This window comes from Ictalurus punctatus, chromosome 14, assembly GCF_001660625.3.
Source record: "Ictalurus punctatus breed USDA103 chromosome 14, Coco_2.0, whole genome shotgun sequence".
Classification (NCBI taxonomy): domain Eukaryota; kingdom Metazoa; phylum Chordata; class Actinopteri; order Siluriformes; family Ictaluridae; genus Ictalurus; species Ictalurus punctatus.
In genome coordinates this window covers 1,600,660-1,626,392 of record NC_030429.2, presented here as the reverse complement: position 1 = coordinate 1,626,392, position 25,733 = coordinate 1,600,660, and the positions used below count along the sequence as shown (strand labels likewise).

The window sequence follows — 25,733 nt, the reverse complement described above, 5'->3', positions numbered from 1 at the left end:
CAGTAGTAGTATTAGTATTTATTTGATTTTATGTTATTTTATTATTTATTTGTACAGCGTTTTTGCAGTGGTCATTGTCTCTAACCAGCTTTACAGAAATATATAAACATGGGATACAGATTTTAAATGTGTTTGAATTTATCCCAATTCAGCAAGCCGGTGGCGACGGCGGTGAGGAAAACTTCCTAAGATGTTAAGTATAATATTAGTATAATAATAATAGTAGGTTTTTTTTTTTTTTTATATATATAAATGATTATTACTACTATAATTGCTGTTGTATATATTTTTAAGATTGTCTGAGGAATAGCTGTGCTCTGGGTTCTCGTACAGAAGCTCACATGATTGTGGCTGCAGGTTTGGAGGCGACCGATAGAGGGCAGCAGCGCGCTTTTTTGTCTCTTCGACTTGTGCTGTAAATCCCGCCCCCTGCACCAGGATTGGTCCTTTTACTCAAACCCTATCCTCATTGGCTAGCCTGAATGGCGACTCCTCGTGAGCGTGAACCTATTGGCTTATCCCAGCTCATGGGGGAGGGACTTCGCTGAATATTTATTAGCACCCGGTGTTTCGTCATCACCAACACGGAAGTGTATGTGTGTAATATGGTGGACAGCCGCAGACTGTCAGGTGACCGCGTGAATCAGACTCTTTATTCGGATAAGCAGTGAGCCGGATGGTGTAGCAGGAGCGGCGGAGCGGCGGAGCGTTGGGGTTAGCGGCGAGCAGCGGGAGAGATGCGGAGTCATGGCGATCGTCGGTTCGTTGCTGAAGCTGCTGCAGCGGCAGACCTACACCTGTCTGTCCCACCGCTACGGGCTGTACCTGTGTTTCGGCGGGCTCGTGCTCATGATCGTGTCCGCCTTCCAGTTCGGAGAGGTTCGTGTTCTGATCAGAACCACACACTGTATTATCACACAGAAACACACTCTCTGTATTGTGCACTTCAGGGCTGCACGTGAAAGGGATTAAGTGTATGTGTGTGTGTGTGTGTGTGTGTGTGTGTGTGTGTGTGTGTGTGTGTGTGTGTGTAGGTGGTGCTGGAGTGGAGTCGGGATCAGTATCATGTCCTGTTTGATTCCTACAGAGACAATGTGGCTGGTAAATCCTTCCAGACCAGGTGAGCAGATCATCCACCTTCACTAAACATTCAAGCAGTCAGTCCTACAGGATACACACTATATGACCAAAAGTATGTGCACCCCCTGTCCATCACACCCATCTGTTTTTCTTCCCCCAAGCTGTGACACACAATCGTATAGGATGTGTTTGTGTGCTGTAGCGTTACAGTTTCCCTTCACTGGAACTAAAAGGTCCAAAACGGTTCCAGCACATGAACATGACCATGACCATGACCATGCGCTTGTGCACGAAGCGAGCTTCATGAAGACACGGTGTGTTAAGATCGGAGCGGAAGAACACTTCCGAGCCCCGATCTCGACCTCACCGAACACTTGAACCGGAGCCTCCGGACGTCAGCGCCTGACCTCGACCTCACTAACGCTCTTGTAGCTGGATGATCACAAATCCCCACGGCCACGCCCCAAAATCTAACGGAAAGCCTTCCCGGAAGAGTGGAATGAGATGTTCAACAAGTGCATATAGCGGTGATGTGGTGGTCAGGGGTGCACATACTTATGAAAAACATAAGCTAGTGTACAAATAGATGATGTCTGTGATGAAACGCAGGTTGGGAAAGAGACGTGTCGCTTTATGCTCTGGTCGTCTCTCGTCCTCTAGGCTGTGTTTGCCCATGCCTATTGACGTGGTGTACACGTGGGTGAACGGTACTGATGCTGATCTTCTGAAGGATCTACACACCGTGAAACAACAGCTGGAAGAGGAGCAGAGAAAGCTAAGGTCTCTCTCTCTCTCTCTCTCTCTCTCTCTCTCTCTCTCTCTCTCTCTCTCTCTCTCTCTTTACAGAAATCATGAGCAAGCAAGGGAAAACTCCCCGAGAGGACATGAGGAAGAAAAGCTTGACTTGAACCCGTGGTTCCTGTTCCGTGAGCAGCCATGTTGATTAAATGCCACATGCCGAACTCGAGGTTTTAATGGAGACGGATTCCAAGCTGACGGGGCGTTTTTGTTTTGTTTTTTCAGCTCTGAGGTCGGAAATGATGAGTCACGACCTTTAGTCGATTGCGGCGTGAATCAGAATAGGTCTTGTTAGTGGACTAAGACCTTTGGACGCTACTAGTGTACGAAACACGCTGTTGCGGTTGTGCAAGTACGAGCGTGTCTTAACCCCGTCGCTGTTCCTGTTCCCGAACTGAGACGTTCTACTCTCAGAGCCATTCCATCCGTCGCTCGTCCCCGTACATAGAATACGTGCAAAGCAAAAAGCGCTTTCTCTCCCGACGGGAGTCGTCTCGTTCGGGTCACGGATTCGCTTCCGAGTCCGCACGTGAATCTAAATCGCCGTGGCCTTCGCGCTCACCGGCTGAACAATTCTGGGAGATTTTAGACAAGCCGAGAGAAGATGTTTAGAAAGGACGGTCTTTCTCCATCCCAAGCCACATTTTAGAGCTGTCCTGGTGGCTCGTGGAGACCTTTATAAACGGCTACGTGTGTTTAGGTTCGTCCTGTGACGAGATATTAACGTGTTGTCTTTTCACTTAGAGAGAAGCTGGGGCAGAACGCGAGCGACACGACTGAGGCGCCCAAAGGAAGGTGAGGCAACTCGGAGCTCTTCTTGCAATGCGTGCTGCTTGAGTGAGTGGGTTCGCGGTTTGACTGTTTGCATGTGACCACTTCCTGTTTGGACGCCAACCGACCAAGCTTTTCTTCCCCCTACTGCGTTGTTCTGAGATGCATCACACTGAAACTGTGGGGTGGTGTGAAACGCAGCAGAAATGTGCAACGGATCAGACCGGCACGCTGTTTTGATGACTTTTTGGTCAAACTTTACCTAAAGGATGCAATAGAATTGAACTCTTGATCTCTCTCTTTCTTTATCTTTTACAAAGGAACATCCTTTGTTGTTGTTTAAGGCTTTAAAAGAATGCGTGCTGTTGATCTCACCCACTTGGCGGGACTTCTAAATCAATTAATCGATCGATCAATCAATCGCACCATAATCTTTTATCTTATCGTATGCAGTGATTGATCTGATTTAATAAGTAAATAAATAAAAATCTGAGCGATGTATCGTAATCTGATGTGGTGCGATCGCCTTATTTGACGTTGCGTGCTTTTGCAGGCCCGAGTGCCTGCTGTCGCACTGCATCGTGGGTCCGGCTCTGGTGTTGGACCCGGCGTTGTCCTCTAACGTCTCGGTGAAGGAGCTGTCGTCTAAATCCGGCGCTCTGTCCTCCACCAAGCAGCTCCTGCAGGCCGCCAAACCCCTCCAGCCGTCCAGCAGTGTGTCTGTGCTTCTCTTCCACTCGCAGAGTGAAGGTCAGCGGTGCTCAGAAACCAACACACACACACACACACACTGTGGGAATCCATGTCCTCGTTTGTTTCCTTCAAAACTTTGCGTGCTTTTGTTTTGCTAGCGGATAAAGCTCACTCGGACGCCCCGAAGGAGTTTCCGAAGCACTCCGTCTCCAGAGCGTATCTGGTGAGAAATGCTGCTTTCACTTTAAAAATGTATCACGTCGATGAAGTCTGCAAGATCTCGGTTCGAACCGTCCGTGCGCCTGTCGCGGATTAATACGCGAAGAATACGTGTAGTCTTGATTAGAACGTGATCTAACAAACTGAGGAAAGTGAGAGGTTGAGTGATTTTATTATACGTTTTATACGTTAGGATATTTATTGTGTTTAGATATCATATGTAGAAGTACAGGATCTGTGCGGTTTTTCAAGTTTTTAACGATAACATCAGCTGCTTTCCTCCTAGACGACAGATAAAGAGGCTCCGGGTCTGGTGAGGGTTCAGACGCTGGCCTACCTGAGTGGCTTCCCGTCCTCCTTCAAAGACACCGAGCAGCTGAGGGTCAAACTGCCGTCTGTGCTGACGAGCAAAATCAAACAGGTGAGAACGGGGTAGTCCCTGATGAGACCACACGGTGTCGCTCGAGAGCCGCGATGCAGCTGCTGCTTCACAGAGCTTTTCACCAGCGACGTCCAGCGCCACCCCTACCCAAGATTATTATTATTATTATTATTATTATTATTATTATTATTATTATTATTAGTCACTAAGACTGAGTGTAATTACAAACGGAAGAACTATTTCCCTACGCTCTTTGAGTTACGTCTCCGAGACTCCAGACGAGGGCGTCGAGGCATTTACAGTCTAGATTTAAATCGGAGGTGAAAGGAGTCGCGTCGCTCGTGCCTGAGCGAGGTCGTCGTCACGGACCGGGTCTCGTGTCGTGGATGCGGTCGGAGATTTTCTTCGAGTTGCCGTGTCGTGTCGCGGGTTCTCTATCGGGGTGTGTAACTCTACCGTACGCAGCTGTTTAGAATGGCACGACGCCCAAACACACACACACACACACACGCGCGCGCAGAGAAAGGGCAACGTGACTCGGCTCCGTCTTTGTCTTTCTCGTTCGCTCAATCCGCGGCCTCTTTCCATGCCTCTTACGAGTTTTCCGAACTCTTACGTACGTCCTCGTCCATCCGTCTTCAGTTCCCGTGAACGTTTGAATGCCGTTCCATCATTTCGTTTTCATTTCATTCACCCTCTTGTCTCTCGGCAGTCTCTCTTTCACTGGACGACAAGAATGATTAGCCTGCGATGTTGGAGGGTGTGTGTGTGTGTGTGTGTGTGTGTGTGTGTGTGTGGGGGGGGGGGGGGGGGGGGGGGGTGTCTCCTGTCTCCTGTAATGAGGGCACGGTAAGGGTTTGTAATGTTTGGGTGTGGCTCGAACACTTTCAGCTGAAATGGAGATGAAGAGCTGGAGAGGTAGAGAGCGGTACAGTCGTAGAGAGAGAGAGAGAGAGAGAGATGAGTGGAGTGCTGAAAGGCAAGAGTCTATCTATAGGGCGTGTTAGACTGGCTGAAATGGTGATGAAAGCACTACCTTGACCTCTGTCACTGACTGATCTATTTGTGTGACAGAGCAAGTGACATAATCGCTTTAATATTCTCAGTTAATAACTCCACATGTCAAAAAAAAAAAAAAAGAAGTGGTGGATCGGATAAAGGAGGAAAGACGTCCGATTTCAGATCCTGTAACAAAAAGCAAAAGATTGGAACGTGACTTGGAAAACGAATTTATTATCAGAACCGGAGATAGATATAAGTTTCCTGCTCGGGCCTTGGTGTAAACGCACACACGAACACACGTGATCGGTGCATTGTTTGACAGGGTAAAAGTTCCTGGAAACAGCGTTACCGTGTAAAAGCTATTGATAGATCGGAGGCCTCGTGCGGTCCACTCGGTCTATGAGGGATTTAATAAGGCATGTGCAGGAGAATGACACCAGCAGCGGCGTGTGTGTAATAACATTATAAGAGGTGATAAAAGCACTCTGATCCCACGAATGCGCTCATCATTAGTGGAGCTCGATTTGGTGCCGGCGCTTAGACGAGCCCACTAATCCACCTGAACTATTCCTGAAGAGGGGGCGGGGGAGGGGGGTGGAGAAAAGCAGGAATAAGGCTGGTAGAAAGATGTTCAGATTGGTTTTGGACTGCACGTTTGGTTCAGTGGTTTGGTTAGTGCATGTTTTACGTATAGACCATGCAAAAAAAAAACCCCCGCGAAGTCAGTACCGTGATTGTCAGTAAAGGCACTGTTCAGTCCGCAGTGCATTGTGGGGAAAGCGACAACTCCGATACGTTTGTCTTGAATTTCTCCTTCCTGTAGAGCATAGAGCACGGGCTGAGATGAATTCAGTCCCCCACCTACAACGTTTGGGGGGGGGGGGACGTCAAACCGTGGTTTGGTCTCGTCTGTTAATACGTCTCGTTGATGTCCAGATAGTGACGTGGTGTATTGTCCTCCAGCTTCAGCTGTACTCCGAAGCCAGCATCGCTCTCCTGCACCTGAACACAGCCCAGGACTTCGCAGATCTCCAACAACAGGCCAAGAAGAACCTGACCGTGGACGGTAAAGAGCTCACCGTCAGTCCCGCGTACCTGTTCTGGGACCTCAGTGCCGTCTCACAGGTAACGTCTCAAAGTGTAGGGGGGTTAGAATGATGGCGCGCTGTAATGATTAGATAGTGGTCTTAGTGTGGCACCAGCGACGACGTTTGTGCTCCGTGTCTCCAGTCGAAGCGGGACGAGGACGTGTCTGCCAGCCGCTTCGAGGACAACGAGGAGCTGCGCTATTCGCTGCGCTCGGTGGAGAGACACGCCCCTTGGGTGCGACATATCTTTATTGTGACCAATGGGCAGATCCCCTCCTGGCTAAACCTGGACAACCCCCGCGTTACTGTGGTTACCCATGAGGTTTGTGAACGGTGTATACTTGTTAACAATGAACTTTCTTCCAGACATTAGCATGATGATGATGATGATGATGATGATGATGGAGATTTGTGTGTGTGTGTGTTTCCTCCCAGGAGATCTTCCAGAACCAGTCCCATCTGCCAACGTTTAGCTCTCCAGCCATCGAAACACACATCCATCGAATTCCAGGCCTCTCGCAGAAGTTTATCTACCTCAACGATGACGTGCTCTTTGGCAAGGACGTGTGGCCTGATGATTTCTACAGCCACTCGAAGGGCCAGAAGGTCAGCGCGTTTGCCGAAACGACTGTTTGTATAAACTCCGAATGTATACGGGGAAGCTTGATGGAGGTGAAATGATCTCCACAGGTATACCTGACCTGGCCTGTTCCTAATTGTGCTGAGGGCTGCCCAGGCTCCTGGATCAAAGATGGCTATTGCGACAAGGCGTGCAATAATTCTGCCTGTGACTGGGACGGTGGAGATTGTCTAGGTGAGCGCGCCCTCTTGTTTTATAACCTCTCTCCTCTCGGGTTCTTGGTCTTTTTCGAGAAGCTTTGTTGAACCAAACCTAACAAGAGTTATTTTTCAGGTGGAGCAGGCAGCAGTCGTTTTGGGGGCGGGGCTGTTGGGGGAGTGGTGGGAGGAGCTGGACAGCCATGGCAGTTTGCTGGTGGTTTAGGAGGCCTGGGCGGGGTGTCTTTCTGCAACCACGGCTGTGCCAACTCTTGGTTGGCCGATAAGTTCTGTGACCAGGCGTGCAACGTGCTGGCCTGCGGGTTTGACGTGGGAGACTGCGGACCAGGTCAGAGTGCGCGAGAGAGCGAGACGTTTTATTGCTAAACGAACCAGAATCTCATTTGTGTGCGTGTGCGTGTGTGCGTGTGTGTGTGTGTGTTTGTGTGACAGACCACTTCAGTAAGCTGCATCGCGTCGTTCTGCAGAGGAACCAGACGCTCTACACCTTGCCTCAAGGCGAGCTACGTCCGTACTTCAGCTTTTCGTCTCTGGCCAATCGGGTTTCAGAGGCACTGGTCAGCGACAACCCCGTGGTGCGCCACACGTCCGTCGCCAACAAGTGGAAAACGGTGCACCTGCTCCTGCTGGAGGGCTACAACGCCACCCAAATCCACTACAACCTCACCTTCCAGGGCGATCAGGACTTCACCATGAGCTTTACTCTCGCAGTGGACACTCGCAAGCTTCCTAAACCGAACACGTCAGAAACGGTTTCCAATAAAACGGAGGTCCAAAATAACGACCCTGAGCCCACCAGGGCAAACCTGGAACCGGAGTTTGTGTTCTCGGACATCCCGGTCGAGAAGCAAGGGCCCCGAGTGCAAAAAGAGCCCCCCGTAGGGTTCGACGCGGTCGTAGAGGTGCCTGTGATGAACACATCTCTTCTGCCTGAGGAAGTGAGGCACGAGCTGCAGATGCTGGATGAGAAGATTCGACTAGGGGACATCACTGAGAGAGGCTACAATTTGACCAAAGCCAAATTACTGAAGGCTTTCCAGAGAAAGCTTTCTGAGCTACAGGGAAACAACGGAGCGTTTAAGAATCAGGAAGCAGCAGGGAATAAAAGAGAAACAGGAGGTTCTCCCGTCCCGGTTAAGATCGACAGCGCGCCTCTCCAAGAGCAGTCTCGAGCCACGGGCACGGAGAAACTCCCTCCCTCCAGACTGCTCGGTTCACTGGTAGGGAACCACGCCGGGCAGCAGCTTCACCACGGAGACGGGGAAGACGACGTCGTACAGCGTGTGGGCCGTAAGCTCCGACAGTACCCGGGGATCGAACGGAGCTTCCTGCCGTGGGAAAAGAGCAAATATTTCGAGGACCTTCTCGAGGCGAGTAATCGTTTGGCTTCGATTAAAGAGGGCTTACTGTCGTAAGGTTTTTAACTTCATTACAAACCTGTTTTAAATGGATCGCTCCACTGTAAATAGAACGGCGAAGGAGTAAACGCGTCAGTTTTTCCTCATATACACTGATTTTTATAGCACGTGTGGTGGAGCAGTATTAAAGTAAAGTTCACAAAAGGTCAACTTGTGCCGTGTCCTGCTGTCTGGACTTCACAGGAAGGGGAGCGGCTGGAGCGAGAGCTGCAGTACAAGACCGACGGCACGGCAACAGGACGGAGATTGCAGGACACCTTTGCCGATTCTCTTCGCCACGTTAACAAGCTCCTGAACGGCAAATTTGGCTTCACGTCTCGCAAAGTGCCCGCGCACATGCCGCACATGATCGACCGCCTCATAATGCAGGAGCTGCAGGACACGTAAGAATCACGTCCCGCTCCAAGTCCAGCTCCAGAGATCAGTGGTGCTGTGGATCGAGACACCGTTCATATAAACTTGTCTGGTCACATGGTGTTCTTTTTGCGATTTTAATTTATCGTTGTGATTTCCCTCCCCGCTCTCTTTCTCCGTCTCGTAGCTTCCCTGAAGAGTTCGACAAGACTTCCTTCCACCGCGTGCGCCACTCCGAGGACATGCAGTTCGCCTTCTCTTATTTCTATTTTCTGATGAGCGCTCTGCAGCAGCTCGACGTGTCGCAGGTCTTCGACGAGATCGACACCGACCACTCGGGGGTGCTGTCTGACCGGGAAATCCGCACGCTTGCGACTCGCATCCACGAGCTCCCGCTCAGCCTACAGGTACCGCGCTGGAACGAAAACATACGGGAGTGACTGACGCGCTCCGCGATCGTTCCTTCCACAAGATCACGCGTGATTGACGGATTAAGCCGGGGTTACACGGTACTAGGAGAGAGATCTTATCCGTCATGTTCACGTATCGATCTCGGGACAGGACCGTGGATAAGCCCTGGCACGCCGACATCCCATAATAAATATAATGCAGTATACAGTATGAATATAATAAAAACAAGCCAAACAAAATGAAAAAAACGTGTACGTGTGTGTGTGTGTGATTTGGAACAGGACCTTACTGGTTTGGAGCAGATGCTGATAAACTGCTCAAAGACTCTGCCCGCTAATCAGACCGAGCTCCACACGGTTAACCCCACCCAGGAGGCCTACTACGACCCCGGCATGGTGAGAGAACCATCTTCTTCTCATCGACCGTCCTCTTTATCGGCCACTCCCGTATCCTAATAAAATTCATTATTACGCGTGTGTGTTTCTCGATTTCCTGTGTGTGTGCAGCCTCCAGTTACTAAAGGTCTGGTGATTCACTGCAAGCCCATCGCAGAGAAGATTCAGAAAGCCTTCAAGGACCAGAACAAATACAAGTAGGGACACGACGTCGCATCCCTTATGATAACGGAGAAATAACCGATCGCTGTTCTGTGACGCTCCGTTTGTCCTTCGCCTAGGTTCGAGATCATGGGAGAGGAGGAGATTGCTTTTAAAATGGTACGAACCAACGTGTCCCACGTGGTAGGCCAGCTGGATGACATCAGGAAAAACCCGAGGTGGGTGTATCCAGCGCTTCTCATTCTACAGCGTGTACATCACATTCGTTAACAGGCGCCGTATTCGTTACCCCATACATGCCCCCTCCTTCTCCTCTGTAGGAAGTTCATCTGCTTGAACGACAACATCGACCACAGCCATAAGGACGCCGGCACAGTGAAAGCCGTGCTGAAGGATTTCTACGAGTCCATGTTCCCGCTGCCGTCGCAGTTCGAGTTGCCACGCGAGTACCGCAACCGCTTCCTCCACATGGCCGAGCTGCAGGAGTGGTGAGAGCCGCAGCACGAGCGTTTAACCAATGAGACGAGACGCTACGAGAACGTAGCACGCCTTAATATAAGCCCGGCACATAATATAACAATCATGACCAGCAGGGAATAATAGACACAGGAAAACTACAGTATGTCTGACGTTCGTAATAAAAACGTCACCCGGTACGGGTGTAGTAACGCGTACACGCAGCGTGGCGAGCTGAGAGGACAGGATCGCGGATCCAGGATAAATGAAGGTTAAATAAATGAAGCTAAATATCTTTTGGAGAGAGAAATAAAATATAGAAAAGATATCAGAATCTCATAACAGCGAGCGGTGATGCCATCCCGATATCATCTCGTCGTATTGTTCTGTATTTGTTTTGTGTTCGTTTCTTGATCCGTGTATGCTTTGGCTAGAGTTTCCCGTTTTTGCGTGTTCCGGATCATTTGAAGCGAAAGCACGTGCTAAAGTGGAAGTGCAGAAAGATCTAGAACTCGTCTAGTTTAAGCGCGCTCCAGTGATTTGTAGCGTCTCCGTTTGTCACGCCGATGTTCGGGATTGTCGTTCCTGTCGTCGCGCCGGGACATCAGACTGATGGCTTTCAACGCGCCGGGGGATTCTGGGAACGAGCTGTGCGTGCGCGTTGTATTTTTAGATTCGCGTGGGCACACTTTAACGAGGTGTTGCTCTGCCACGGTTTCGACTCTCTTTGTTGAGAGATGTAGACTCGGCGTTATTTTCCTTCGACGGCTTCATTTTGCTGTCGTTAAACTGAAGGGATTAGTTTTAGGATGACACTTTATGCGTCCGTGTGTGTGTAACACGAGTCTCAGGGGTCGGGCCTTTGTTTAGCGTCCATAAACGATGCCAAGCAGATCCCAAGATCACCTGCTCCTGAGGCGGTTTGACTGTAACGGAGAGCTTTCTGGATTTTCACGTATGAATGGTGATGTTTGAGGGTCATAGTTTCCAGCGTGTAACCCCCCCCCCTCACCCCCCACCCCCGGGGGACAGGACAGTGATGAGTCGCTGGTGGCTTTCCGTGTGCCGATGATGTCAGCTCGTTTTACTGTCGTCCCTGACTGGGGCTCTGCATGACCTCACCCTCGTCCGTGTCGTCTTGTGACTTCCAGACACCATAACGGGGATGATCGGGATTCTTTTCACGTGTACGCTGCCGTTCAGTTTTTGTGCGCGTATGAACACTAGTTAGACAGCGCGACGCGTATCTCCACGGTTTTGTGACGATGTCACCGTGTTCGTGTTTTCCAGGCGAATATATCGGAACAAGTTGAAGTTCTGGACTCACTGCGTACTGGTCACGCTGGTCGTTTTCACAGTCCTCTCCTTCTTTGCGGAACAGGTCAGTGTTGTTTCATGTCAAATAAATAAATAAATAATCTTTAAACGTGGTCTACATTTCCCAATGTAGAGCCAGTCTAAAAATATACCCCACCGCTCCTGGTTACTGATGCACTTTTAAGAAGTGACGTGTGCCAGGCGCATTAGAGCATGCTGTGATTTGATATCGGGCATCAGGGGTTGTGTTTCTCCCTTCTGGGTCGGGGGAAAGGTTAAATACACAAGTGGTCTGCTTACAGGAACCGAGGCACTCAGTCCTACTACACAGATGAAGGTGACGGATGACCGCAAGGGCACGCAACATGTCCGAGAGTATTCAGTAGCAGCTTTAGGTGGGGGCTGGTGGCGCGGGGGGGATAGAGGGGGGGCTGGGGGGTGTAAAAGTCTTAAGGGTTTTAACGGGAACCTTTTAAATGTTCTTTAAGGAACCTCACAACAGAGCGTTTCCATTTCAGAGAATTCTCTTGAACGTTAACTTGCATAGTCTACAGTCCCGTCCGAAACCATCGGAGTGGCAAGGCCGGTTAATTTGGGTTTTTTGCAGCTGATGACAGAACCATTGTGAGAGCTGTGAAGAAAAGCCCCCAGAACATCAGTCCGTGACCTCACCAACAAGCTCCACAGGGCAGGGGTGAAGGTTTCACAATCCACCGTTCGAAGAAGACGTCGAGAGCAGAAATATCGAGGCCAAACAACAAGATGCAAGCCTCTCATCAGCAGTCAGAATCCGAAAACCAGACTGGAATTCACAAAGAAATACAGAACCGAGTTTATCCGCTACCAAAGTGACGGAACGGCCAAAGTGTGGAGAAGGAAATGATCTGAACGTACAAGCTGATCTGTGAAACATGGTGGAGGTAGTGTCACGGCTGCTTCTGGAACATTCTCACTAGTCTTTATTGGTGATGAACTCGTGATGGAGCAGCAGAATGAATTCAGAAGCTTACAGGAACATTTTGTCGACAGTTTACAGAGAAACGCGTCCGAATTAATCAGGAGGAACTTCATCATGCAGCAAGACAACGATCCAAATCACACTTCCACCTCAACACAGGACTTCATCAGGGGGGAAAGTGGAAGGTTCTAGACTGGACCAGTCAATCACCAGAGCTTCACAAACCCGACCGAGCAGCATCTCACCTCCTGAAGAGGAGAAGCTGCAGTAAAAAACACGCAAAAGCAATATAAAAGAAGAAACAAACAGTTTGGTGATTCCATATACGTTAAATTAAATTTTTTTTTCCAATGTCCATGTAGTTATGGTCCTGACTGTATCCGACTGCGTTTTCACTGAACCACACTAAAGATAATTAACGCAATCAGATGCATCATTTTTCTTCTCCTCTCTGTAGCTGATCGTGCTGAAGCGGTGGCTCTTCCCCAGGCGCAGGGTCAGCAAGCAGGCCGAACGTGTGTGACGCCGAGGGCGAGAGAACATGGCCGGAGAGGCTGACACACTCCTCGTGTAGGGATGTGGACTAACCCCGTGCAGACTCTCTCTTTCTTTTCCTGCTGGAGGAGGAGGAGGAAGAAATCTCTTACCAAAGTTTATGATGAGAAACTGAATGACTGAGTAGGACGGTTGCATGCTTCCTCCATGTGATGGTGTGTGTGTGTGTGTGTGTGTGTGTGTGTGTGTGTGTGAGTGGAGATCACCTCAGACACTCCGTTTTGTGCGATTGCTGTCCTAAACTCAGCGGAAGACTGTCGACATCTTTATTGTCACACTGCATTTATTATTATTGTTATTTTTAACCGAAGCCGTCTCGTCATCCTGCATACCAGTGCCTTCTTCTACCGAGAAGTGAAACGTGAGGGATCATCACAACTAATCATCGATGCATCGTCACTCTTTTTTTTTTTTTTTTTCTCTCTCTCTCTCTCTCTCTCTCTTTTCCTAAGAAAAATAAAATGTCTTTCTTTCTGATTCACCCCCCAAGTATGATTTTAAACTTGTAATGTGAACTTTTCCGCAGTGAAGACGGTCGGCGAGGAAATCTCTCCAGCTTCGGAGTGTGTGGGAAATGATTTCAAACTCGTCCACCGTTCACTCCGAGTCCTCGTGCAAGCCATGCAGATGTAAATACTTTGGGGTTTTTTTTTAATTATAATTTTTAGAAAAATTTAAATGAGTTAAAACGGTTGGAAAAGTGTAAAATGGACTGCAGGCAACACGAGGGTTTATTTTTCCTCCATTTGTTTCATTTTAAATGGTTTTTTTTTTGGGTGTGTTAAATTTCCTTGTGTTCAGAAATAAAATGTAAATTACATCAACGCTTCTTCAATTCGTGCATGAAATGTATATTCAAATAAGCAAAGGGGTGCTATTGGGGAAAAGTTCAGGTCTACTATTATTATTATTATTATTATTATTATTATTATTATTATTATTATTATTATTATTATTATTTGAATGCTTTGTTTGTGTGTGTGTGTGTGTGTGTGTGTGTGTGTGTGTGACTTTGATTTGGTATGTTCCGGACAGTGTTTAATCACTTCAGGCAGAGGGCTCATTTCCGGTATGGTCAGGAAGCCGTGAGCCACGTTTGGCGTTCCATTTATTATTTATTTATTTTCCCCCTCTGAACTACAAAAAAGTGTTCACAAGTGTATTTAAGTACAGAATGTATGAAAACACCAAGTGTGTGTGTGTGTGTGTGTGTTATTTTTTAAATTAAATTTCCTTGTATTCAGTGATGACATGTAACGTATTCGAGCGGCTCTCCGTCCATCATGAGGACACGACCCCGCCGTGGTCCGCTGCTGCCCTGCACGGCGTGAGTCATGTTCTCACGGGGGCCTCAGACTCTTCTCCTTGGTTTCGGATGGGATCTGTATGTTATTTATTTCAACTGTTCCGAGGTTCACAATGACCTCGAGAGTACGAGAGGTGATTCTTGTTAATTGGGACGGCTGGGAATCGGGTCACACGGGGCATTTTCACGAGAAACGTGCGCGTTTATTCAGTTAGATGATGTTTATCTGAGGATCTGGACTGGACACCATCCGTTCGCTCTTGTTCCTGTAGTGTTGGAGGTTTCTCGAATGGGTTAGGATCTGTGACTGGGAAGGGTTTCACGTCGACGTCACACTCGTTAAACCATTCAGTGAGTCCTCTGGCGGAGGGGGCGGGGTCATCCTGGAAGAGACCACGCCCATCGGGAAAGTTGCGCATTGACGTGCAGTGACGCTTACCTCTCGGGGGACTCGGAGTGTGTATAAGTTTGGACACCTGCATTAATCTAATGATTGACGTTACTCTGAGTAAGAGTATTACAGTAATAATGTGATTAAGGTGTTTACATGAGTCGCTTTTAGAATACTCCTGTCATGTTCCCGTTTTGCATGTTATAGAACATACGGTACCATAACGAAGACGAACTGTATGTCGACACGTGAAATTCTGGAGGGAGTCGGACGGCGTGGCGCGGTGACGTAATGACGTGTGCTGTTAATCTAATTATTATACAGTTTTGGGTGTTTTTATTTAATTTTTTTTACGAACGCTTTAAGTGCAGTTAATTATTCGTCATGCTGTACGTGCAAACAGACAACTGCTTGAAGCCAATGGGTGTGTCCCAAATCGCGTAGTTACCGTCTATATAGTATCCGAGATACATGTATTTTTCCCCACTACAGGCCTATAGTAGGAAAGTATGCGATTTGGGACACAACCGAACTCTCTTGCTCGCCGTAAAACAGTTGCGCTGCCGTGTGTGATCGTGTCCTGTCGCAAAATGCGGTGAAAACTCACACGACGATCATAGTGTGATTAAGGTGTTTACATGTCTGTAATACACGTCCATGATGCGACTAAAACAGGAGTACTCCACCCGGCTTAATTAGATTATTGCTTACTTCGATTATGACCTTAATTAGATTAAGGTAAGTAAAAATTGCTGTTTACATGGTAGTTTCTTAATTAGAGTATGGTCTTAATCGGATTAAGAGGGGATTATTGTTGTCCATGTAAACGCAGCTACTGAAGACGTTAACACCGCGTGAGATAACACGCCGAGCTTCGAATCATCTCGACCGTCTTCATGAGGGATCTTCGTGATGATCCCAGCTTCACGAGGCTAAGATCATAACTGCTTCACTTCTTAATTCAGAGTTTCAATTGAAGTAAAACCAATTTTTTTTTTAAAGACAATGACAAATAGTATATATTCAAGTTAGTGTGTGTGTGTAAACTTAACTGGAAGTAAAGATAATAAAGTAAAACGACCTTGACTCATAACACAATGAGTTCTCACACCAGGTTAGCTGTAGATGTTTACAAAAGTTGGCGGCGTTACACCCGCACATCGAGACTGGAAATAAGACAAGACGGCGAAAGTTTATTACACAAAATCACTTAAAATTTATTTGTACGATTAGCCCTTTGGGAGGAGATCTTCAAAGCAGGCAGTGTTGTGGGAATGCGTCATCAAACAGGGCAGTCTTATCTTCCGCGTCTATCAAACTGCCAGACGTCCGAGATGTAGGTCCTGTTTTTAGCACAGACACGATCCTGGTCCCAGTATACCCAAAATAGTCCCTGACAATTACGTCTCTTTCATCCAAGACCTGACTTCATTTCACACCCAATCCAGTCAAATTAATACAATAAATACGGACGCTATAAATCACTGAACAATCACATGACAATTTCAAATTTTCTTTTCTTTCTTTCTTTTTTTTTTTTTTAAAGAATTTGTTTTAGCGTAAGGGGGATACGAATTAAACGACAAATTTGTTTGGGAAATTGATGGAAATGCTAGCGTTTTCTTAGTGATTTCTCTGTTTGGATAGAAAACACGTAAGAAGAGGTTGTCCACCGGAGAGAATACGAGAGCGCGGGTTACAGAATGGAAACACTGCAAATGGTGTACAACGCTGAGTTTACATTGGCACGTCGTTAAAGTATGAAGAAAAAAAACAAACACACAAACCAAGTTGATTCGGAAGTTCTCGTATCCGCGAGCCGAACGACCGGAACGCATTTGGCGAGTTATTCGAATTCGGTGATGCTCTGTTTGCGGCAGGTGGAAGGCAGCACCCGGTGTGTGTTTTCTGTATCACGTACGATTCTTATCCAGTGGTTTTAGCGAACACAAAACTGGCCGAGTGTAACTGTTTCAGTTCAGGTGACTTAGTTAATTTGTGGTCTCCACACTGTCAAGGCTGCTGTGGGTTTCGTTCTCCTGCTCTGGTCTGAGAAGGGGCGTGGCATCTTTGCGTAGCCCCGCCTCCTCCTCCTCCTCCCGCCGGGCAAATTGTCAGTCTTTGTGGGTGTGGCCTTGTGGGGCGATGCTGAACACCCGGATGCGCAGGTGGGAAGCGATCTGCAGACATACACCTGTGCAGTAACGTGTCAGGTCCACCGCAGACAGCGTCTGTTTACCGATAAAACACAACAGATGTCAAATTAGGAGTGAAATACTGTTACTCTTTTTAATCAAACATGCATGTACACATGGCTCAGAAAGTATTCAGACCCTCTCTCTCAATCTCTCTTTTTTTCATTACAGATTAGATTGACTTTGACACGTCATGCACGTCAGGTTTCCTCACCAAAGCAATCCACAGGACAATATATTCATTAATAAAGCTGTTGAAGTACTGATTGAGGAAGAGGAGGCTGGGCCCGATGAAGGCTGTGTCACTCAGATGAAGCTCGCTCCTGGTCATGTGAGCAACCTGAAGAAAAAAAAACCCACAACAACCATACACTGCCTTTAGGAAGTGATGCATGAAGATAGAAAAGGGTTTAAAAATTTAAATATACTGCTGAATCCTCTGCAAGCCCGACCAGATTAAAGTGCTTAACAAACGGACGGGTATCCTCAGATGAACTATGAAAGGAACCATCAGAGGAGCTCACCACCAGTTTGTTGGAAATCTTGGCGATGACCGTGCCGAAGGTGAGGATGTAGAGACAGGGATGATGCTCAAACAGCTGGCTGGAGGACTTCTTAAAGATGATGAAGGCCAGGGTGAGGATGAGGCCGATGTGCAGGCCAGGAGACAGCACGCTCGTGTCCTGTGGAGGTTGAGACTTTTAAAAAATTCAGCATTATTGTCAATGGACTGTCAAAGAGGCTTTTTTTTTCTTTCTTCTTAGTTAAAATCCGCGTTGTACGAATAAATACGGTCAATTTTTTTTGTGAAAACTGAACGTTGAACCATTTTACCGTTCCACCTCAATAGCACCCCCTCTGGTTCAACTCTGCTATAGACGCAGAAACGAGATAGGTCGCATTACGCAAGTCAAGTGAAGCGGCGTCGTAATGTTCCCGCCCTCGCCCCGCCTCATGCTGTTTCTATTAATGGATTAGGAAAGAGGTTTTTATTTATTTATTTATTTATTTATTTTTACAATAAATCTGCTGTAAACGTATGAAAGGATGATTTTATGAACAGACAGGAAGGGAATCGTGTCCGTCTGCGTTCGTAAAACCTCGGTGAGTATTATACGACTGAATAATAAGTGGGGACGAGAATCTTTTCGTCGTCTCCTGACTTGGATCCGTACGGAGGATTTCAAAATCAGAGGGAACCTCGTAACCGTGGGGATCTGAAGACGATCTGCTGGGAAGAACGAGCCACAGTTGAACCTTGATGCTGTAAAGGGTGAATAATCCTTTCCCCCCCCTCCCCCCTAGCAATGTTTTTAAACATGTTGTATATTAAATAACAAAAAAAAAAACCCCACAGCATCTGAGTACTCGCTTGCCCTCGCCGTGTACACGTAGACCGCTAAAGAAAATAAAATAAAAAATACGATACTCCAAATAAGCTTGTGCTCTATTGACATTTCACCTTTGGGAATATATTACTGTAGCTTTAATCGACATACATGTAACTAAGAGTGTTTAATTTATTCCTTGGCGCGCATACTTCGTTTAAATACTTGACAACAAAACGGTAATAAACGGGAATCGGATTTGCGCGTCAGAACGAGGACGGTTTGTATCGCTAAGATCCGCATGCTTTTACACGTCCCACTGACAAGACCGCTGACTGAACGCAGCACCACTTACTGCCACGGTGGAGCCGTTTTTGCCCACGCCGCCGCTCAGGATGACCAAGAAGTAGTTGTAGGTCGACAGCAGAAATCCGCCGATGATGCCCAGGATCGGGAACACTTGCAATTTAATCCCAAGCGCCGGCAGCTAGTACAATATATAAACGAATGAATAAATGAATCAATCACACACTTCATTGGACGGCCAATTTAATTACCCCGTCATACAACACCACCTTCTCTCGTTTCAGGTCTTGAAAGCTGGGTGAAATCACAACTGCGGACGATTTCGCCACTTATTTATCTTTGTGTGTTTTGTCAATTCTCCGTAGGAGGTGAGAGAGAGAGAGAGAGAGAGAGAGAGAGGGAGGACAGGTTCATTTAACTGATTGTGCAATGGCATATGATTTCCGAGGTGAGACCAAAACGTCCTCAAGATGTAATCTGGTACAGTCACATTCTTTCATAATGCCTAGATTGCTTGTTTGAGAGTGTGTGAGAGTGTTTGAGAGTGTGTGAGAGTACTAACAGGACTATAGTTCTCGTTGTGGCGTGTAGTAGCAATAAAATTGAATTGAATTGAATACCGTAGTCTCCCAAAGGCTTACTCCTCCGAAGGCGGACATCAGGTACATGATTATAATGGCGATCTGGACTTCAGTCACGTCGACACTGTGCAAAGAGACAAATTCTATCGTAAATACAGCACCAAAAAGACGTTATTATATCATATAACTATTATGCTCTCGCGGGATCGAACGCACTTTCACTCGTCACGTCGTGTGTTACTCACATGCCAAAGCGTAGAGTCCCGGACACGTAGGTCTGCCAGTGCGCGCAGAAGAACATGAACATGCCCACGAAGCCGCAGAAAAACATCCAGTTAGGGTAACTCCCGATGCCAGCGCATATACACGTTCCCACGGCGACGAATACTGCAGAGAGGTCAATGAGACGGAGGTCAGGGGTCGGAAAATCGACACGTGCATGCAACTGCGAGTGTGTAAATCTTCGGCACAGGACTGACGACATTTACGACGATGAAAAGAGCGATACCTGTAGAGACCGCGTCGCAGCCGTGGTCAAAGAGTTCTCCCAGAGCCGAGCTGCTGTTGGTCCGCCGCGCTTGTTTCCCATCGATAGCGTCGAGTGACTGGTAGATAAAGAGACCTAAAGCGCTGAGAAGAAACGCCCACGAAGGAGCCTAGAGAAAGAGAGACCAGCGTAAATGGGTGTATACTGTTGTGCAGAGTTCTGAGTGATGGATCTTTTCCTCCTCGAATCAGAGACCATGGCTGACCGAGCTAAAGCTAGTGCTTGTATATACAGAATATATACAGAATATATATATATATATAAGCAGCCATGTTGCTTTGATGTCACTTGCTGAACTCTGGATTGAGCGGACCGACCTGGGTTTACGAGTTCGCAGTTGAGGGGACGTGTTCTTCAGAAGTTCAGAAATTATCCATCTTCTATAGCGCTTATCCTCTTCAGGGTCACGGGGAACCTGGAGTCTATCCCAGGGAGCATGGGACACGAGGCGGGGTACACCCTGGACAGGGTGCCAATCCATCGCAGGGCACAATCACATACACACTCACACACCCATTCATACACTACGGACACTTTGGACACGCCGATCAGCCTACCATGCACGTGTTTGGACCGGGGGAGGAAACCGGAGTACCCGGAGGAAACACACAGGGCCGTGGCGGGAATCGAACCCGCAACCCTGGAGGTGTGAGGCGAACTACCTGGAATACATTTTCTTTTTATTCTTTTTGAAGTCTGTGGACGTTTGACCCTAACGCTCATTCCAGATTTACTGCGCATACGTCGTCATGTAACGAGGTATGTAACGAGGTATGTAACGAGGTATGTAAACCAGGCGTCCGAAACATGTCATTAAAGCCCGCTGCCCATTGGACTTGCTAATGAAGTTAAGGGTTGCCCAGTCCTCCGGTATAAGTTATTAATATATTACTACACAGCACCGCACGTCTTTTGACGCTCGTCAGCGAACACGAACTGAAAGAACGCACCCACATGTTGAATTAAATATATATCGGCGGTTTCATGTGGACAAACTACAGTACATGTGGTACTGGTGCAGTTCCAGGTCATTTGATCAGGGTCAGGCTTTTACTGGTAATCCGGGACGCTGTCTTACTTACTCTGCAGTTTCACAACGAGCACTAAAACCGCTCTGACTTGCGCAACGGTCCAGAGCCGTCTTGTGTCGACAACGACTCCGTGAACCGAGGATAAAATTTCAGGAAGTGTCGCTCAGTTTCAGCGATCGTGTCATCCCGGTCAGGGTTAGGGTGGAGTTATGGCGTTATATCGCACAACGACCCCGGAGCTGCGACTATCCACTACTGTTCAACTCTTCGCCACGCTACATAACTGGACTAAAGCCAGGCTTTGCACGTGATGCGAGTGGCGTCACCGCGTCGCATCGCAGTCTCACTTCCTCTCGCTGTTTACACCCATCTGTAACCGGTTTTTCTGGTCCTGTAAGTGTTCTTGTAACACACTTCATATTTATATACATTTCCGGTTATACCAAACCCCTGCGTTTTCTTACATGACTGTATTCAAATAACAACAACAACAACAACAACAACAACAACTCGGACGGTGGTTCTGTTCGCTCAACATGAACAGAAGTTACATTAGCATGCGTTTCATTTGTGCTTGAAATCAAATAATAATGTCCAGGGCTGATTCAGCACACTCCGGTACATTCCTTAAATCCTGCACGCTGTTCAGTAACAGCCGAAAGACTAATAGATGTGCTATTGTTAGACGAACAAGAGTTGATCCCAGTCCTTTGTTACGAACGTCACAGTAAACGCCGCAGATCTTTCGGCCAACGAGGACAAAGGTTGGCCTTTATCTCCCGATACTCCCGAACAGGTGCGTGAACTTGTGATAGGAAAGCTGCTGATCTCTGTAGCAATAAATCTGCAAGAGTGGAATCTGGACTTTTTTTTCTTTGTGTGTGTGGATGACGGGTTAAGGGTCATAATGCCTCTTCGCTGCGTTCAGGACAGGTCAAAGGTCAAGAGGCAGAGACTTACACTATGACTTACGGACTCGCACAATGGAATGTCGTTTAACCAGTAATCAGTGACGTTCACATGAATCACACAGATTTTATACATTTCCTACAGCGCAGAATACTCTTTCTTACACACACACACTCTCTCTCTCTCTCTCTCTCTCTCTCTCCGTATACCCGGACCCAAGTCAGCAGCGTAAGACTCGAGCGAGCTTCTCGCAGTGGATCCCTCCTGGAGACACGGAGCTCGACGCGAGAAAAAAAAAAACGCGGATGGAACTCGATGTCGGATATAACCGCGAGGCGAACGCTACGCATCTGCGTTGTATCGTGCCCACCTCGTCTCACAATCGCAATCGAAAAAAACTACAAACAATAAACACGTGTAATAAACATTGTTTGGTTTTGTTTATCACACACACACACGCGCACACACACACACATACGCTGTTGTAACGGTTTTCGGTTATTGTGGTACCGTGATACTGTAGTGTGATGATATCGGTGGTATGGAGGTCTAGATCATGGTATCGGGTCAGGTCTGGGTAGTTATTACACACTTTGAGAAGGGATTCTCTGGAGAACTCGTGAAGGAACATGCGCTTTACTGAAGTGTCCAGACCCCCTGATGTTACTGAGCGAGAGAGAGAGAGAGAGAGAGAGAGAGAGAGAAGGACACGACAGCAGAGGCTCTGACTGGCCTGAAGTTCCTGGCCGGACTCACCTCCTCTGTGGCAGTGGGGCAGTAACACACCAGGATGATGGTCGTGAAGACGTTGATGATGAGTCCCGTGATGGTCAGCGTGTTCGGCGCGAGCCAGGTCGGGATCTGCTGCACTAGCCAGTTCCAGTAGATCTGACACGGCGGCTCCAGTAAGGAGCGACCCGCGGCGCTGTACTTGTGCTCCTCCAGGCGCTTGAGCTGCGCCGGGGACAGCGGCTCCGGCCAGCCGCAGCGGGGCATCGCCGACTCACACACCGACACCCAGGCACCGGAACACCGTCTCTGCCCTTCTGTCTCCGCCCGAGCGTCGAGTAAAGCGAGGCTTCTGCCGCGGCAGCTACGTGTAGAGAGTCATGTTCAGGAGCGGAACCAGAAGTCCGAGTGACGAGCTGCTGCTCCGGAGCGAGAAAAGCGGAGCGAGCAGGAAACCACGGAGCGGAAGTGGAAGCAGCCGGGAAAATTAAACACATACTTTCACACACACACACACACACACACACACACACGTACTTACAGGCGCGCGCGCGCGCGCGCACACACACACACACACACACACACACACACATACATATATATATATATATATATATATATATATATATATATATATATATATATATATATATATACATATATATATACATATATACACACACATACTTTCATACACACACACACACACACACACACACACACACACAATATATATATATATATATACATCCATACATACACACACACATACATACATACGCGCGCACACACACACACACATATACATACATACTTTCATACACACACACACATACTTACACATATGTACATACATACTTACATACACACACATATATATGTATACACACACGTACGCACGCACACACACGCACACACACACACACACACATATATATCTGTGTCACAGCTGCGACTCAGGTGGTAGAGTGGGTTGGCCACTAATTGGTTGGGTTGACAGTTCAATCATCAGCCCACATGACTCCACATCTTGGGCAAGACCCTGAACCCCATATGTACATACATATGCGCACACACACACACACACACACACACACACACACACACACACACACACACACACAGAGTCCAATGTCTTTTTTCTTGTGTTGCTTAAAAAACCCACAAACATCACCAAACGGGTGTTGATGTGTAGAAATGCGCGTTTGCGTGAACTGATTAGTGCGTAAACGATCCGAGGCAGAGATTTAACGCCCTGGCCCAGGCGCATGGCCCGGAACGCGTAACTGGCTGTTTAAACGCGTCTCCAGTGATCACTTGTGATCGGATTTCGTACGTCGCAAACACGTGTTACGCCAGCCTTCGTCTGCAGGTCGAGACGCCCCGTCTCGTGTACCCGAGCGGGCCGTCTCGTGTTCCCGATCGCGCGGGCTAATGACGAAACATAGCAAAAATAACGAGACGACGAAATCAGCAGCTGTTTTTGTCTCTGCCGAGCCGTCTCGCGATGACTACAAAGGCCTCTGTTCCAGCTAGAGCATCGACGCGTTTGCGTTCACGTCAACGATGGTATTTCGTCATACGCACCATGGACCGCCTCCGAATGAGGTCTGAGCGATCGGTGGATACGGTTCGTATCCGGGCCACTTCGGACCCACGTGTGTACTCACCCCCGTCCACTTACCCAGGAGTACCCTGGGTAACTTACCCATGCTTACCCACTTACCCACTTACCCATGCTCTACCAGTTCGACTAGTTCACGCGTGGGTTTGTGCGGCCGGATGACCGGTTCGGACCGAGCTGGATGTCTCAGCATCTTTAAAACATGCCATGTGCAAAAAACAAAAACAAAACCAACAACAAAAAAAGTATCATACTGTTAAAACCACGCCACACGGCTTTATTATGGTGACATTTATTCAACTCAAGCATACTAAATGAAGTATTGCTACTTCTTTCACTAGATAGATAGTTTCATCTTCACCAAATCTGAAAAGACAAACACTCCAAAAGTATAAGTGATCGAACAGCTAGCACGTCAGAGAGACGCGTTTAGCCGTTTTATAACGAGTACGCTGAAGGGAGTTCAGAGGAAAAAAAAATAACAACACAAATAAAACAGCGAAATATTTCCCTGGAAGGCCCTAGGCTAGCTTTTTTTTTGTTTGGGGTTTTTTTTTTTTTTTTTTTTTTTAAATGTGAAACAAAATAATACATTGAATACACCAACATTTTAGCCTGAATCTTATACGTTTTCCAATTCTGCTGAAGACATGCATCTGTGCTTGAACAGGGATTTTAGGGGAAAGCAGCCTGTCATACAGCTAGCCATTAGCAAACCTTTCTTAAGTACTATAAGTCCATGTCCGAACACCGCATGCCATACCGAAAGACGGGTCACACACGCCACTAAAGCGCTCAAAGCAACAGGGATTACTGGGAAAGCACTGGTTGAATCCCTCATCGGTCAGATCCCTTCTTCTCCGACTCCAGCGTCTTTGTGTCTGTCGTTCATGTACTTATCGATAAGATGCAAGGGAACGCCACGCTTCATCAGCTCAGCGAATGTAAAGCCTCCTGAAGGAGATACAGGGGGAAAAAAGCACGTAGCGTGCGTATGAGGAAAAAGAAAGAAAGAAAGACACATTGAGTGAGTGTGTGTGTCTGTGTGTGTGTGTGTGTGTGGGTGTGTGTGGGGGGGGGTCAGTGTTCAAAATGCACCTTCTACGTACATACAGTATCAAGGGAGTAAATTAAAAAAAAGAAGAAGAAGAAAGAAAACACTTGGAGAGACACATGAAGAAAGAAAGAAAGACGTCAGTACATACAGAAGCAGGCGCGACACAAGTCTGTGAGTGCAGTAACATCTCCTACAAGTAATATTACAGCAGTATAGTCACGTGCGCTTGCTCCAAATGGATAATGAGTCAGAAATCTGTTACTCTCGAAAGAAACATTGAGCAATATAGAGTACGTGAGTCCTGTGTCTAGGGGGAGAAAATCGGGTGGAAGAAACAAGTCTGCCCGCGGCTGACTCAGACCGAGAGGAGGACGTTACTCACACTCTGTTATATGTTACACGTGGACGGTTACTACGAAACGGGGATCATGCAAGCAGCAGCACACCGGCGTCTGAGACGCAGATCTCCAGTCGTTAGAGACAGACAGAGGACGTTCGCTCACAAAAACACAGCAGTGCTCTGCGGTGGAAAAGCATGCAGGAAGCGACACGGAAAACAAGTCTCAAGTGCGGCGGAGACATGACCGACACAACTGCCGAGGAACAGAAGGCCTCGAGGGTCACGAGCGAACCCAAATCAGTGAAAGCAGGATTAGTGAGAGGTGCCGGATGAATGAAGTAAATAAGCTTCATATGCCCGAAACCATATGAAAGCTTACCTTAGATGAGAACAACACATTCACTATTCCTGAGTGATGACTGGGGAGAAAAGAGAAGACAGGGGGTTAAACCCTGTGTTTTACGTGAGGGAGTTATGTGTGTGTCAGGCTGCATCACTGACTTAGTCATTACAGACTGAACATGGAGGATTA

At 47.6% G+C, this 25,733-nt stretch overlaps 3 protein-coding genes across 5 annotated transcripts in view; 1 reads left to right on the top strand and 2 right to left on the bottom strand.

The window, feature by feature from the left end:
• The first annotated feature begins 565 nt into the window (after positions 1–565).
• gnptab (N-acetylglucosamine-1-phosphate transferase subunits alpha and beta) lies at positions 566–13,677 on the top strand. Of its 2 annotated transcripts, XM_017485043.3 has the most exons (21): positions 568–879; positions 1,035–1,120; positions 1,741–1,860; positions 2,623–2,673; positions 3,203–3,399; positions 3,501–3,565; positions 3,848–3,982; positions 5,909–6,070; positions 6,176–6,355; positions 6,469–6,639; positions 6,724–6,847; positions 6,947–7,159; positions 7,264–8,201; positions 8,433–8,632; positions 8,791–9,010; positions 9,296–9,409; positions 9,521–9,606; positions 9,691–9,789; positions 9,892–10,059; positions 11,318–11,408; positions 12,760–13,677. In XM_017485043.3, exons 1-21 carry the CDS (start codon positions 748–750, stop codon positions 12,823–12,825), a joined length of 3,618 nt encoding a protein of 1,205 aa, XP_017340532.1. In that variant the 5' UTR covers positions 568–747; the 3' UTR covers positions 12,826–13,677. The 2 variants fall into 2 exon arrangements, with proteins under 2 accessions (XP_047015684.1, XP_017340532.1); XM_047159728.2 differs by lacking the exon at positions 11,318–11,408 and having other exon boundaries at positions 566–879.
• Positions 13,678–15,746: 2,069 nt separating this feature from the next.
• chpt1 (choline phosphotransferase 1) lies at positions 15,747–22,687 on the bottom strand. 2 transcript variants are annotated; one of them, XM_017485110.3, is made up of 8 exons: positions 22,208–22,687; positions 19,473–19,620; positions 19,210–19,351; positions 19,004–19,088; positions 18,433–18,564; positions 17,274–17,447; positions 16,964–17,089; positions 15,747–16,785 (listed from the first exon to the last, which is right to left on the bottom strand). In XM_017485110.3, the coding sequence occupies exons 1-8, from the start codon at positions 22,445–22,447 to the stop codon at positions 16,669–16,671; spliced, it is 1,164 nt and encodes a 387-aa protein (XP_017340599.1). In that variant the 5' UTR covers positions 22,448–22,687; the 3' UTR covers positions 15,747–16,668. The 2 variants fall into 2 exon arrangements, with proteins under 2 accessions (XP_017340599.1, XP_017340600.1); XM_017485111.3 differs by having other exon boundaries at positions 17,274–17,432; positions 22,208–22,682.
• A 1,368-nt stretch (positions 22,688–24,055) lies between these two features.
• The window catches only part of mybpc1 (myosin binding protein C1), a 34,464-nt gene continuing 32,786 nt past the window's right edge, over positions 24,056–25,733 (bottom strand). Inside the window, 2 exon segments of the mRNA XM_053685489.1 lie at positions 24,056–24,689; positions 24,691–24,758. Of these exon segments, the coding sequence (XP_053541464.1) occupies positions 24,642–24,689; positions 24,691–24,758 (116 nt within the window). The 3' untranslated portion in view covers positions 24,056–24,641.

Bases quoted from the DNA above. Each gene is read 5' to 3' on its own strand.
- gnptab (XM_017485043.3), top strand. From the start codon at position 748: ATGGCGATCGTCGGTTCGTTGCTGAAGCTGCTGCAGCGGCAGACCTAC. The intron at 9,410-9,520 runs GTGAGAGAACCA...GTGTGTGTGCAG, and splicing joins CCTACTACGACCCCGGCATG to CCTCCAGTTACTAAAGGTCT. The intron at 9,607-9,690 runs GTAGGGACACGA...TCCTTCGCCTAG, and splicing joins AAGGACCAGAACAAATACAA to GTTCGAGATCATGGGAGAGG.
- chpt1 (XM_017485110.3), bottom strand. From the start codon at position 22,447: ATGCCCCGCTGCGGCTGGCCGGAGCCGCTGTCCCCGGCGCAGCTCAAG. The intron at 19,352-19,472 runs GTATCGCTCTTT...ACCTCTCTGCAG, and splicing joins CTGCGACGCGGTCTCTACAG to TATTCGTCGCCGTGGGAACG. The intron at 17,090-17,273 runs GTGAGCTCCTCT...TTTTTTCTTCAG, and splicing joins AGATTTCCAACAAACTGGTG to GTTGCTCACATGACCAGGAG.